The sequence below is a fragment of the Chiloscyllium plagiosum genome, chromosome 34 (genome assembly GCF_004010195.1).
Source record: "Chiloscyllium plagiosum isolate BGI_BamShark_2017 chromosome 34, ASM401019v2, whole genome shotgun sequence".
Taxonomy (NCBI): Eukaryota; Metazoa; Chordata; class Chondrichthyes; order Orectolobiformes; family Hemiscylliidae; genus Chiloscyllium; species Chiloscyllium plagiosum.
Window position 1 is genome coordinate 7,681,656 of NC_057743.1, and position 15,282 is coordinate 7,696,937.

General features: G+C 41.1%; 1 protein-coding gene across 1 annotated transcript in view; it reads left to right on the plus strand.

The window, feature by feature from the left end:
* cep104 (centrosomal protein 104) overlaps positions 1-15,282 on the plus strand; it is a 226,267-nt gene that overhangs the window by 36,735 nt on the left and 174,250 nt on the right. Inside the window, exon 7 of the mRNA XM_043675400.1 lies at positions 9,988-10,161. Within this exon, the coding sequence (XP_043531335.1) occupies positions 9,988-10,161 (174 nt within the window). The remainder of the gene's footprint in view (positions 1-9,987; positions 10,162-15,282) is intronic.

The window sequence follows — 15,282 nt, forward strand, 5'->3', positions numbered from 1 at the left end:
TTTGCTTTAGCTTGTTTGACAAGATACTAGTTTTTTTGGAAATACTACACTGACCAAAGTTAGAGATTGTAATGATGTTGAAGGCTAAGATCTTTTAAATGAATAACACTTTAAAGCCACCAAGGCATGTGTCAACTGAGACTTTGGAATTGATTCTATTTATTTATTTTCCTTGGTCCTCAACTCTATCTCTTATAAATAAGGGTGCATGGAGAGTGATGCATTCAGGTGCTAGAAGGATTTCTTTATACAGTCAGCTTGTAAAGGTACAAGGTATGTATAGATCTTCCTTTTGTGCAGTGCAGTGATGCACGTTTGTACTCTGTGGACAGAGAGGGGCTCTGAGGTTGGAACCCCCCCCCCCCCCCCCCACACACACACACACACACACATTTTGTTGCACGCCAACCACCTCAACAGACTGAGGCATAAGAGTAGAAATAGGGCCTATCAAGCCCGGTCCGCCATTGGCAATAATCTGACAAGCCCCACTTCCACTTTCTTTACATTTGATTCCTTTACTGGTTAAAAATCTTAATATCTCAGCCTTCAATATATGTAAAAACCAAAGTTAAAAATCACACAACACCAGGTTATAGTCCAACAGGTTTAATTGGAAGCATACTAGTTTTCGGAGCGACGCTCCTTCATCAGGTGATTGTGGAGGGCTCGATCGTAACACAGAATTTATAGCAAAAATTTGCAGTGTGATGTAACTGAAATTATACATTGAAGAATTGATTGTCTGATAACAGACAATCAATTCTTCAATGTATAATTTCAGTTACATCACACTGCAAATTTTTGCTATAAATTCTGTGTTACGATCGAGCCCTCCACAATCACCTAATGTAGGAGCGGCGCTCCGAAAGCTAGTGTGCTTCCAATTAAACCTGTTGGACTATAACCTGGTGTTGTGTGATTTTTAACTTTGTACATCCCAGTCCAACACCGGCATCTCCGAATCATGTAAAAATCCATATTTGTTCTAATTTTTTGAGTGCCTGTGTGGAACTCTTTGTTGTATAAACAGTGCATGTATCCATTGAGCAGAAGTCTTTTCACTATGTATTTATTAAGTATGAAGAGTGTTATTTGCTATTTGGCAGTTTCAGCGTGGTGGAGAAATTGATTGCACAGCTTATAAGTGGAGAGACCTGTTTCGTGGTGGCACAATATACACCTGACATAAAATGCATCCAGAAGCTGGCACGCACAATTTATTCACTCCTTTGGCAATTATTTGCTGCCCAATGATTGTGTTCTGCGTCCAAGCTGATATCTAGATCTAGACAAAGTGAAATATATAACTTAATCCATATGGTATTTGACATAATTGAGTTCATTTGGTGAAATCCGCACTCGCAGTCAGCACTTGATGCCTGAAAGGTTGCACAAATGCCCAGAATAATAGACTTTTCTTGAAACTGGTCATCTTAGAGGCCATAGCCCAGAAGTCACTACCTGAATGGAACCCGATTTGACTTTTTCCATGATACATTTGAAATCGGCGTTTTGTTCACATATATATTTCCAGTTGTAAACATGCCATTGCAGATACTTGTGGAATATTTCAATTTTAGCCACACAACACTGTCTTTGCTAAATTAATAAACAGTTGTCTTTGGTGATTACAGCCTGATCAAATACATAGTGGTTGAGTAATTTCTCTTCTGGAAATCTGCTTTTCAGGTTGCCAAATAGCAGCTAATTAACTTGAAGGATTGCAGCAGTGTAAACATTGCTGTTTACAGCAGTTGGAATTACCTTGGGTTCATTATTCCAATAAGTACATTCATCTAGATAGAGTCTTCAGTTTATTAATCTTGACCTTTGAAAAATGAAAAGCTTCAATCATTGTCAAACAGCTTCTCTAAGAATTTGCACAGTGATGCCAGTTCCCCTTGAATATCATTGGAAGCTATTCATGCAGTGCAATATTATGACTTTGTCAGCATTTTAAGGCAATATTCTTCAATTGGATTGTTGCACTTATTTGCTTTGTTCACTAGTTGATTGAGACATTGTAGATTTGCATTATTCACTTAGTACAAAATGTCTTGATAGTCAGCTTCACTTCATTCAGAGATCAAAACTGCAGCTGCATCACACTCTGTGACTTTGGCAGGTTCCTCACTGTCTCCTGTTCACAGTGGACCTGCTGAACATTGTAGATACTTCTGTCAAGCGTTTCAATATCTTGTATAATTGAGGCCTGCTACCAAGCTCTCCTCTTTGAGCAACACAGTGCTACTCTGACAATGTTTGATTTAATATTGCTGTTCCATTATTCATTCCAAGCATAACAAAAGCTCCATCACCATTCTTTGAAACAAAGACAGATTCTGGTCAAAAATTGATGGACGAAATCAACATACTTAGTACTGAAGTGTCCAAACTTTCATTAACAGTATATGAAAATGTGATTTATACAATTCATCCATGAACTATTTTTGTATGACAAAGCTCATGCACTTTACCAGTTCTAAGGCATACTTCGTGTGCGCCAGCTCTCAGTGGTGCAGGAAAGAGGGGTTCCTTTTCATGAAACACTGGCATCAGTATTGGAACAGGACGGATCTGTACTATTGGGGCAGCCTACACCTGAACCAGGCTGGGATCAATGGTCTAGCAAAAAGGGTAAATAGTGGTCAACAGGACTTTAAATTATAAAGTAGTGGGGAAGGGAAAGGTAAAACCAAGAAGTATAATGGCCAATGGCAGACAAAGCAGCAGGTTAACATCTGTGGGATGGATTCAAGAGGGACGGGTAAACACAGGGCTTAAGGTGTTCTGTCCGAATGAACGCAATATACAAAATAAGGTGAATGTGCTTGTGGTGCAGATGACAATTGACAGGAATGATATAGTGGGCATCATCAAGATGTGGCAGCAAGGGGATCAGGAGTGGGAGTTAAATATCCAAAGACATACATCCTATCGAAAAGACTGGCAGGTGGGCAGAGGGGTTGGGTAGCCTTATTAGTAAAAAATTAAATCAATAGCAAGAAACTATGTGGAGTCAGATGATGTAGAGTCTTGTGTGGATAGAGGTGAGGAACCGCAAAGGTGAAAAAAAACATAATGGGGGTTACGCCTCCAAACAGTAGTCAAGATGTGGGTCACAAGATACACAAGGAGATAGCAAAGGTTTGTAAGAAAGGCAAGGTTACAGTGATCATATGTAGGTGGAGTGGAAAATCAGGTTGGTAGTAGATTGCAAGAAAAGGAATTTGTGGAACGTCTCAGAGATGGCTTTTTGGAGCAGCTTGTGGTGGCGTCCATGAGAGAACAAGCAATTCTGGATTTAGTGATGTGTAATGAGGCAGACTTGATAAGGGAGCTTAAAGTGAAGGAACCCTGAGGAGGCATTTGACTTTAACATGATAGAGTTTACTGTGCAGTTTGTGAGGGAGGAGTTGGAATCAGATGTAACGGTATTACAGTTAAATAAAGGCAAATACAGAGGCATGAAGGAGGAGCTGGCCAGAATTGACTGAAAGGAGCCGATCATGAAAGTTGGTGAAACAGCCATGGCAGGAGTTTCTGGGAGTAATTCAGGTGAACACAGCAAAAATTCAACCTTGGCAAAAGAAGCATATTGAAGGGAGGATGAGGCAACCATGGCTGATGAGGGAAGTCAGGGACAGCATAAAAGCAAAAGAGAAAGCATGTATTGCAGCGAAGGGCAGTGGGAAGCCAGAGAATTTGGATGTCGACAAAGACCAAAAAAGGACAAGAAAATAAATAAGGAGGCAGAAGATTAAATATGTAGGTAAGCTAGCCAATAATATAAAAGAAGATTGCAAGAGTTTCTTTAGATATACAAACAGCAAAGGAGAGGTAAAAGTGGACATTTAGCGGCTGGAAAATGATGCTGGAGAGGTAGTAATGTGAAACAAAGAAGTGGCTGAGGAACCGAGCAAGTACTTTGTGTCAGTCTTCACGGTGGAAGATATGAGTGACAAACCAAAAATTCAAGAGATTCGGGGGGGCCAGTAGAGAGTAAGATGACCATCAGCAAGGAGAAGGTACTGGAAAAACTGAAAGGTCTGAAGTTGGTTAAATCACCTAGACCAAATGGGCTGATGAAGGGCTTTTGCCCGAAACGTCGATTTTACTGCTCCTCGGATGCTGCCTGAACAGCTGTGCTCTTCCAGCACCACTAATCCAGAATCTGGTTTCCAGCTATGCAGTCATTGTTTTTACCCAGTACGATTTTGGAGTTCATTGTGAAGGATAAGATTTCTGAACACTTGGAAGTGCATGGTAAAATAGGGCAAAGTCAAAAGTGTGTTGGGAAAGCACAGCAGGTCAGGCAACATCCAAAGAGCAGGCGAATTGATGTTTTGGGCATAAGCCCTTCATCAGGAATGCCCGAAACGTCGATTCTCCTGCTCCTCGAATGCTACCTGACCTGCTGTGCTTGCTCAGCAACACACACTTGACTCTGATCTCCAGCATCTGCAGTCCTCACTTTCTCCTAAAATAGGGCAAAGTCAGGATACTTTTATCAAGGGGAGGTAATGCCTGACAAATCTGTTAGAGTTTTTTGAGGAGGTACCAAACAGGTTCGACCAAAGAGAGTCAATGGATGTTAGCTACTTGGACTTCCAGAAGGCCTTTGATGAGGTGCCGCACAGGAGGCTGCTGAATAAGATCAAGGACCATGGTGTCAGAGATAAGGTACCAGCATGGATAGAAGCTTGGCTAAGTGGCAGAAAGCAGAGAGTGGGGATTAAAGAGTCCTTCTTAGTGACATAGCTAATGACCAGAGGTGTTCTGTAAGGGTCAGTGTTGAGGCCACAATGTTTCGTTCTATACATTGATCTCGATGAAGGAACTGAGGGCATTCTGTCAAAGTTTGCAGGTGATACAAAGGTGGGTGGAGGTTCAGGTAGTTTTGAGGAGGCAGGGAGGCTGCAGAAGGATTTAGATAGGTTAGGAGAGTGGACATAAAAGTGGCAGATGGAATACACCGGCAGTGGAGAAAATGTGAGGTCATGCACTTTAGTCGGAAGAATAGAGGCATAGACTATATTCTAACTGGGGAGAAAATTCAGAAATCTGAAATGCAGAGGGTCATGGGAGTACTTGTTCATGATCCTCTTATGAACTTGCAGGTTGAATTGTTAGTTAGGAATGCAAATACAATGTTGGTATTATTTCAAGAGGACTAGGATACAGAAGCAGGAGTGTACTTCTGAGATTTTATAAGGCTCTGGTCAGATCGTATTTAGAGTACAGTGAACAATTTTAGGCACCAAACCACATGAAGGGTATGCTGGCCCTGGAATGGTTCCAGAGGAAGTTCACGAGAATGGTCCCAGGAATGAAAGGCTTAACATAGGAACATTTGAGGACTCTGGGTCTATATTTGATAGAATTTGGAAAGATGAGTGGGAATTTAATTGAAACTTACAGAATACTGAACAGCCTGGACAGAGTGGACATTAGCAAGATGTTTCCATTAGCAGAAGATGCTCAGACTCAAGGGTACAGCTTTAGAATAGAGGGAAGACCTTTTTAGAATGGAAATGAGAAGAAACTTCTTCAGCCAAAGAGTGTTGAATTGATGGAATTCATTGTCACAAAAAGCTGCCCAGGCCAGGTCATTGAGTATCCTTAAGATAGATTTCAAGAGGTTCTTGATTGTCAAGAGGATAAAAGATTATGGGGAGAAAGCAGGAGAATGGAGTTGAAAAACCTTCTTGAATGGCAGAGCAGATCCGATGGGCGAAATGGCCTAATTTCTACTCTTCTTTCTTTATGGTCAGTAATTGCTGTGCAAGTTCATGAATTGCTTGTATGGATCACAAGAATATAATCATATTTGTTTTAAGCGTGGCAGAATGGATGTGCATTTTCACCATATCAGGATTGGTCTTTTTGTCCTGGCATTTTCGGAAGCATTTGTAAAATTCCAAATTTATTTTGTTTTGTAAATTAATAATTGCATCTACATGCAGTTTTTACCTCTCATGCTGCTTTAGGTTGTCCAATTTCCAATCGTAACACTTTTTCCTAATGCTGAACTTGTGTCCAGTGTTTGCTTTCGAGCAAATAACACATCATCTATTTCACAGTAAAAGAAGATCTCAGCAGTTTGTACCTTCTGTTTTAATCTCAGAAAGGCATCCCTACTTGAAATGTGCATGGGATTCCTTTCCTCAGGAGCTTGAAGACTCATTTGTGTTTTTGTTTGGACTCTTTTTATTTTAATACTTAAGACTCTTCATATCAAGACAACAAACTATCTAATAGAAAAATGCAATTTATTACTTGCATTACATGGTACAACCATCTGGCCTGGCCATCAGCTTCTCTGACTTTGTGCTCTGTAATCCTCCTGTATATGAATGTAAACTCCCCTGACTGGGAGGTGTAATTCCTGCAACTTTTGACAGGAGTTAATATGACGTGGTCTCTTTCTTGAGCTAACCTCCAGCTGCTTCGTTGATCACAACATGCCTGGAGCCCCAATAAATGCATTGGAAGCGATTGCTTGACCAAGTACAGATTAGTTCTGATTGAAGGTGTGGAGTTGTGGAGGTTGAAAGTGTGTGGAGGATCGTGGGCTGTGTGTTGCCAGCTGTATGCATAGGATCAAGAAAAGTGCGCAGGTTTTCTTTGTGTATGACCACACACACAGCAGTTCAGAGGTAATACAGGTAACGTCTCAGTCTGTGTAACCCTCTGTTCAGTCAAGAATTATGTTGATTCTCCAGCCTCTGAGAAAAGGTTTCTCCTCGTCTCTGTCCTAACTCGTGATTATTCTGTGATTATGCTGTCTGTTCTAAACACTTCCAGAAGGGGTTACGACTTTTCAGCATTTACTCTGCCAAGCCCCCTAAGAATTGACATGTTTCAATCAGATTGCTTCTTTTTTCTCTTAAACTCCCAATGGGTCCAGGCCCAACCTAATCAGCCTTTTAGTATAAGAAAATGCCTCCATCTGGGCTCAACCAAGTGAACCTTCACTGAGCTGCCTCCAATGCCAGTATATCTTTCCACTTCCCGATCCTCCGCCCTTGAACTCCACCGCATTTCTTCCACTTCCCGATCCTCCGCCCTTGAACCCCGCCCCTCCAACCGCCACCAGGACAGAACCCCACTGGTCCTCACCTACCACCCCACTAACCTCCATGTACAGCGCATCATCCGCCGTCATTTCCGCCACCTCCAAACGGACCCCACCACCAAGGATATATTTCCCTCCCCTCCCCTATCAGCATTCCGTAAAGACCACTCCCTCCTGCATATCCTTGGGCGTTCTTCCTCCAACCGTCGTTTTGTTGTGGTCTGACGATGGAGTCCAAAGACCTGCATATCCTTGGGCGTTCTTCCTCCAACCGTCGTTTTGTTGTGGTCTGACGATGGAGTCCAAAGACCTGCATATCCTTGGGCGTTCTTCCTCCAACCGTCGTTTTGTTGTGGTCTGACGATGGAGGAGTCCAAAGACCTGCATATCCTTGGTGGAGTGGGAGGGGGAATTCAGCACCGCCTTCCTAGCCTGCAATCTTCTTCCCGACCTCTCCGCCCCCCCCCCAGTCTGACCTATCACCCTCACCTTGTCCTCTTTCCACCTATCACATTTCCGTCGCCCCTCCCCCAAGTCCCTCCTCCCTATCTTTTATCTTAGCCTGCTGGACCAACTTTCCTCATTCCTGAAGAAGGGCTAATGCCCGAAACGTCAATTCTCCTGTTCCCTAGATGCTGCCTGACCTGCTGCGCTTTTCCAGCAACACATTTCTATCTCTGATCTCCAACATCTGCAGACCTCACTTTCTCCTATCTTTCCTTGGGTAAGGGGAACAAAACTGTTCAGTGTGCCGGATGTACCTTGCTTGTATAGTTTTAGCAAGACTGCCCTATTTTTATTTTTTGTGCCCTTTGAAAAAAAGGCAAGCATTTCATTTATGTTCTCTCTTAACTGCTTTTATGTTAGCTTTTTGAGATTTGTGCTCCAGGACCCTCAAATCCTTCTTTGCTCAGACAAACTGTTGCATTCTTTCATCATTTAAAAGATATTCGGCTCTTTTATTCTTCCTGCCAAAGCACATAACTTCATATTTTCCTACATTGTATCCTGCCTGTCAAGTTTTTCTTAACCTGCCTATATCCCATTGTAAGTTCTTTTTGTCATCCTCACCATTCACCTTCCTACCTATTTTTGTTTAATCTGCACACTTATCAATCTATGTCACTTCTGTCATTCAAGTCATTGATATATGGAAGTAATTGTGGCCCCACCACTGTGACGCTGCATAAGTCACACATTGCCATCCTGAAAATGGACTCCCCCACCCCCTTATCTTAACCATCTTTTGAATTGGTCAATTTACCATCTGTGGTAATGAATTACCCTAAATACCATTGCCTCATCTTATGTCATAGCCTTGTGTGGAGGGTATCATTGAATACCTTTTGGAAATCCAAATGTGTTGTGTCTCCTGGTTTGCCTTTATCTATTCTGCGTGTTACCACCTCAAAGAATTCTAATACATTTGTTGGCAATAATTTCCCTTCCATGAAGCCATGCTGATTCTGCTTATGTGTTTCTACAAGCTCTGCTATTGCATATTTTAAAATAAGACTTCAGCATTTTCTCAGTGGCAAATGTTAAGCTAACTGACCTTCTTTACTTTTTGAATGCGGGTGTTAAATTGGTAGTTTTCCAATACTCTGGGACCTTTCCAGAATCTAAGGATTCTTAGAAAGCTATTGCCAGTTCATCCACACTTGCTATAGCTAGTTTTTAAAAAATCTGAGGATACAACCCAACACCAGAAGATAAACTCTGAGCACTGGATCAGAAAATGTAGCATTTCACTATCTCTTATATACCATCTGATGGTATTGAAATCAGCTTGCTGTGTTGCTTACTCAGCAGGTAAATAGCCCTAATTTTTAAAAGGCTTTGTTTATTCTGAACTGCACTTTCCTGTCTGGTAAACAAGCAAGCTTAGTGTGGAAAAATGCTTGGTTTTCTTTGGGCAGTAACTGCAGATTGGAGCATGAAGTGATTCAATCTGTGTGTGTCACCTCTTTACCACCACATCGTCAGTTTGACTTTGGAGATAGTGATGTCAGTCACATTGTTTGTGAATTTCTGAGAAATGTTTTTGTATATCTGCTGACAGTTATTTGTGATCTGGTAGTTTGTTTATTATTTATCCAATAAAACAAAGAGTTGGGAGGGAGAAAGTTGCTTCTTTTGATTTGCACTTTTTATTCAGTGGAAATGCAGGGAAAAGTATCTTAGAATTTGCCACTGGAGGTCAGCAAAGTACTTAATTTTTCATGTCAGGTTCATTAAAATTTCAAGGAAACTATGCCGGGAAGCTATGTGGATTGTATAATCATGCCATCAACATTTAGAATGTGAGTGGAGCGCAAAAGGGAATTCTCTTTCAGCTCTAACCTTTTGGACTTCAGCTTTCCTGTTTCCGTATGCTCTGTAAGCAATGCCAGAAAATTTTAGTGTGTTACAGCTTTCTTTGAAATAAATTGACCAAGTGGATTGACAGACCATATGAATATTTACCTGACTTGCTGTGTTCTTCCAGTCTCCTGCTTTCTACTTGTGATCTTACTGAGGGGTCAAGTGGCTACTCCTAATTCATCTGTTTATAATTGTTCAATGTTCAAGACAATCTGTAAGTGTCTGTCTCTAAGGTTACTATGTTTGAAATTTCAGAAATCTCTCAATCTTTTAAGCATCTTCACTTTTTTGGCCCTTTCATAGACCTCACCTACATCAGTTTCTTTGTGTGTTACGTGCCCCACCCTGAGTCTGCAAGCTCTTGATTTCTGCAGTTGAAAGAAAAACGTTATCCTTCCAAATATAAGGTATAAGGAGGCTATTAACACTTTAGGGAGGCTTTAACAAACAGTAAAAATGTTTTTTTTAGAAAGCTGTTCGTTGTGTGTAAATCTTCAGTGTAAAATTGAAGAAATTTTAAATTACATTACTTCTCTTCTTAGGTTTTTCAAGCATCGCTGAAGTTACTAAAAATGCTGATCACACAATATGCTCCCAAACACAAGTTGGGCAAAGTAGAAATCACGCATTGTGTGGAGAGAACATTACCCATTCTCCTTAGCAAGACTGGTGACGCCACAACACATCTTCGGTTGGCTGCAATGAATTTCATCCAGGTAAGCAAGCAAATGTCTTGTCATGCTTGTGTACTAAAGCCTTATGGAAGGGTGCTTATAAGTTAGCCATTTTCTGATTGATAAGTCCAGAAAACTGATTTAGTGTTTGCCACTACCAGAAATTTGACATTCTCGTAACTCTTCAAATTGATTTTTTTTTCCATATGCTCTGTAAGCAATACCAGAAAATTTTAGTGTGTTACAGCTTTCTTTGAAATAAATTGACCAAGTGGATTGACAGACCATACGAATATTTGAACAGGAGTAGGCCATTCAGCCCCTCAAGCCTGGTCCACCATTCAGTGAGATCTTGGCTGATCTGTGGCCTAACTGTGTATATCAAAAGTTTATTATCTCAGACTTAAAATTAACCGTTCCTGCATCCACTGCCATTGCTGCAAGAGAGTTCCAAGCATCTACAACTCTTTGTGTAGAAGTGCTTCTAAACATCACTACTGAATTGTCTGATCCTAAATTGTCAGACTATCTCCCTTAATTCTAGAATCCTGATCCAGTGGAAATAGTTCATCTTTACCTAACCTGTCTTTTCCTGACAATATCTTGAAAACTTTGACCAGATCACGCCTTAACCTTCCTCCTTAATTCTAGAGAAAACAGGTCCAATTAGTTCTCAAACCTAATCCCTGAAGTCCAGGTGTCATTCTGATAAGCATACGTTGTACTCCCCGTAAGATCAATACATGCTTCCTAAGGTGTGGCTTCTAGATCTGCTTCTTCCTGTCACCTTAAGTGCATTCCCCCTGGTGTTAGATATTTCAACTCTATGGAGAGGGGTTCTGACTGTCTACTCTGTTATGCATCTCATAACTTCAAACACTTCCATCAATCCCCCCTCACCCTCTGCCACTCCAGAGAAAACAACCCGAGTTTTTCGAACCTCTCCTTATAGCTCATACCCTGTATTCCAGGCAGCATCTTGATAATCCTCTGCTACGCCCTCTCCAAAGCCTCCACATCCTTCCTATAATGTGGCGACCAGATTTGAACATAATATTCTATGTGTGGCTTAACCAAAGTCTTATAAAACTGCAACATAACATCCTGACTCTTGTACTCTATTCCCTGACCAATAAAGGCAAGCATGCCATACACCTTCTTTCTCACCCTAATTATTTGAATGGCCACTTTCAGAGAGCTATATATTTGAACCCTAAGATCTCTCGACACATCGATGCCGATGTGGTCCTGTCATAAACATTTGATCTCCCAAAGTGCAGCACCTCTACCATTTCTCCACCCATATCTGCAATTAATCTATATCCAGCTGTATCCTTGGGCAACCTTCTACATTGTACACAATTCTGCCAATCTTTGTATCGTCCAAGTCCTTTATATATATCACAAACAGCAAAAGTCCCAGTACAGATCCTTGCATAGCACCACTAGTCACAGATTTCCAGTCTGAAAAATGCCCTTCAACCACTACCCTCTGCCTTCTATGGACAAGTCAGTTTTGAATTGATGCAGCCAGGTTACCATGGATCCCGTGTATCTTAATCTTCTACTATGAGGGGCCTTGTCAAAATCCTTACTAAAATCCATTTAAACACCATCCGCTGCTCTACCCTCATTGATCACCTTTGTCACTTCCTCAAAAAATTCAATCAAGTTAATAAGACATGACCTGCTCTGTACAAAGCCATGTTGACTGTCCTTAATTAAGCCATGTGTTTCCAAATGTGCATCAATCCTGCCCCTAAAAATTCTCTCCAATAGCTTCCCAACCACAGACCAGAAATTCAGTGGTCCCAGTCAATATTGGGGAAGTTAAAGTCACCCACTATGACAACCCTACTTTTATTTCATCTTTCCATAATCTGCCTACATATTTGTTCCTCAGTGTTTCAGAGGCTGTTGAGTATAATCCTGTCAGAGTGATCACACCCATCTTATTTTTAAACTTTACCCATATTGCCTGAGTGAATGAGCCATCCACTATGTCTTCTGAGTGCACATGTAACATTCTCCCTGATTAGTAATGCAATTCCTGCACAGCTTTTACCTTCGTCTCTATCTTGTAGAAAACAACAAAATCCTAGGACGTTGAGCAGCCAGTCCCATCCCTGGAGTTGTATAGCACAGAAACAGACTCTTCTGTCCAACTCATCCGTGCTGACCAGATATCCTACATTAATCTAGTCATATTTGCCAGCATCAGACCCAAATCTCCCTCAGCCTTCCTATTCATACCCATCCAGATGCTTTTTAAATATTGCAATTGTACCCATCTCCACTATTTTCTCCATCAGCTTATTGCATACATGCACTCTTCTCCATGTGGATAAAGTTACCCCTTAGGTCCCCCTTAAATCTCTCCTCCCTCACCTTAAATCAATGCCCTCTCGTTTTGGACTTCCCTACCCTGGGAAAAAGACCATGGCTATTCACCCTATCCATACTCCTCATGATTTTATAAACCTCAGAGGTCATCCCACAATCTTTGCCACTCCAGGGAAATAGCCCCAGCCGATCCAGACTCTCCTTATAGGTCAAACCTGCCAATTCCAGCAACTTCCTTGTAAATCTTTTCTGAACTCTTTAAAGTTTAACAGAATTGACTGCAATATACAAAAATTGCATCACCGATGTCTTGTACAGTTGCGACATGATATCCTAACTCCTCTATTCAGTGCACAGACCAATGAAGGCAAGCGTGCCAAGCACCACCTTCACCACCCTGTCTACCAGCGCTTCCACTTTCAATGAACTATGCTCTTCCTTGCAGTTAATTGTTATAGAGAGAGTCTGACCAAGTAATAGAAAGGAAGAGGCTCCATCTAATTTTCATACTCAAATTTGACATTTATGAGGACCAGATTATGGCTGACTTAATATGAAGAAAATGATACAGAGATCTTGTTTATCCCAATGGCCAACTCCAAAACTTGGCATCAAAGTTGGCTACATGTCAGAGGTTGCCAGTGAATACAGAGTTGCTACCATAATAGTGAAAGCAGGGAAAGCCAACAACAAAGAAACATTGTTTAAATGTGAGAGATGAGGAACAGGAATATATAAAGTGAAAAGTTGGGTAAATGTACCCTGACTAACTTTGACCAGTTTACTGTAACCCTCTTTAACTTGGGTACATTACACGGGGAGATAGCTGAACGAGGTCAAGAGTCAGGGGAAGGTCACCCCTAGTTTATTGAACTCTTTATAAAGGAAAAACATTACTTATCAGACTCTACTCTTGTACTTTAATTAAACTCTCAGACACTGTCAGTCTCTTCACTGGACTCTTCAATAAACAGTTCTAAATCTTGATTCTCAAACCACTATTCATCAATCAGCTGAATAGTCACACCTCGCACAATGAGCTCAATGCTTCGAACTGAGTTGAGCACTTCAAAAAACTGGCATAGAAGATTGAGTTTTTAATAGCTATTGTTTTAAAGTTTTTCATATTTTCAACTTGTAAAGTAACATCACTTATTTCACTCAAAACAGTTGGTAAAACCAAACCTGTTGTGAATTGAAGATTCTAATGTACTCATAAACTGCCCTCAAGGGCCCACACACAGGAAAGACATGTGGATGTTATGGACAGAAGGGAAGTCGTTTCTTTTCACCAGGATTGATGATATGATTCTTGTGCGGTCAGAGCAATACTTCGCAGTTGTCCTTCTATGGATATGTCTCCTTTGCAAGGGGCGGAGAGTGACTGTTTCTCTTATAAAATGTCTTTCACTTGTTAATTAAGTCACACCTTACTGAAAGATGAACTTTTTTTTTCAGGGTTAGTGGTTTTTAGTTCAGATGAATGCAAAAGCTCCTAAACTGGTGAAGATCTGAAGGTTTTTGTTTACATTGTTCATAGTGTTTGGCTTCCTGACAACCAAGCACCTAATTGTTGGCAAGGAGAAAGCCTTTGTCACCAACAGCTGGTCACTAGTCCAGAGGCCAGCTAATTGTACCAGCCAAAGCTCCAACAGTCTTCTTGGACCCACATTGTCAGCAACCACACTTTAGCCGTTGCTGCAACAAGCGGATGTGTACTGTGTGTCAGGTTACTTGTTTTTGAAATATGTGGCAATCCTTTGGCGACCTTTGGTTTTTAAAACTGTTCTTTACTCATTTCAGTCCAGGGTTAGAAATACAGCGAGGGAGAAAGCTTTCTTTAGACTATTCAAAAAGTTCCCCAGGATAGTTCATGTTTCTCAATGACAGTTTGCAATTAAGCTTGACTCCAATGATTAATGATTGAATGTTTTTGGACCCTCCCTGACTAGATATGCACATGAAAAGACGAGCTTAGAAGACAGTAAATACCTTCTCCTATCTCTAGAAAAGTTTTCCTCTGAATAATCATTTTAACTGATTGTCAAGAGTGGATTATACCTCACGGAGCTATCTTTTCATATTTAAAGGTACCAGTTTTCAAGAAGATATTGAGCAGAGTACAAGTTTTGTCAGATTTAAACCACATCCCAACTGTGGCTTCAGCCGCAGTCTCATTCCTAGTCTGTTGGTGATCTGACCTAGTTTGCTGAATCTTTTTTAATAATGTTTAGAAATGGTAGTCAATATGGTTCTATTTTATTTAGCTTCTCATTCTTGTTTATAATAGCTTCCTAAGTGCAGCTTTTTGAAGGTTGATGGTGAAGGCATTGATTTTGACCAATGGAATATTTATGAGGGTCTCTTTCTACTGCTGAATGTTGCATATTTTAAGTTTTTACAACTGTCACAAAGGTCTTCATTCAGTATAAGAGCAAAATGTAGTCCAAATAGTGAGTAAATGGAGGAGTTGGATTTCATTGATTAGTTTGCTGGAGTTTGTGATGACATTGTTTTGGTACAGGGAGGAGAAAGTGAGGACTGCAGATGCTGGAGATCAGAGCTGAAAATGTGTTGCTGGAAAAGCGCAGCAGGTCAGGCAGCATCCAAGGAGAATCGACGTTTTGGGCATAAGCCCTTCTTCAGAAATGAGGAAAGTGTGTCCAGCAGGCTAAGATAAAAGGTAGGGAGGAGGGACTTGGGGGAGGGGCGTTGGGAATGCGATAGGTGGAGGGAGGTCAAGGTGACGGTGATAGGCCGGAGTGGGGTGGGGGCGGAGAGGTCAGGAAGATGATTGCAGGTTAGGAAGGCGGTGCTGAG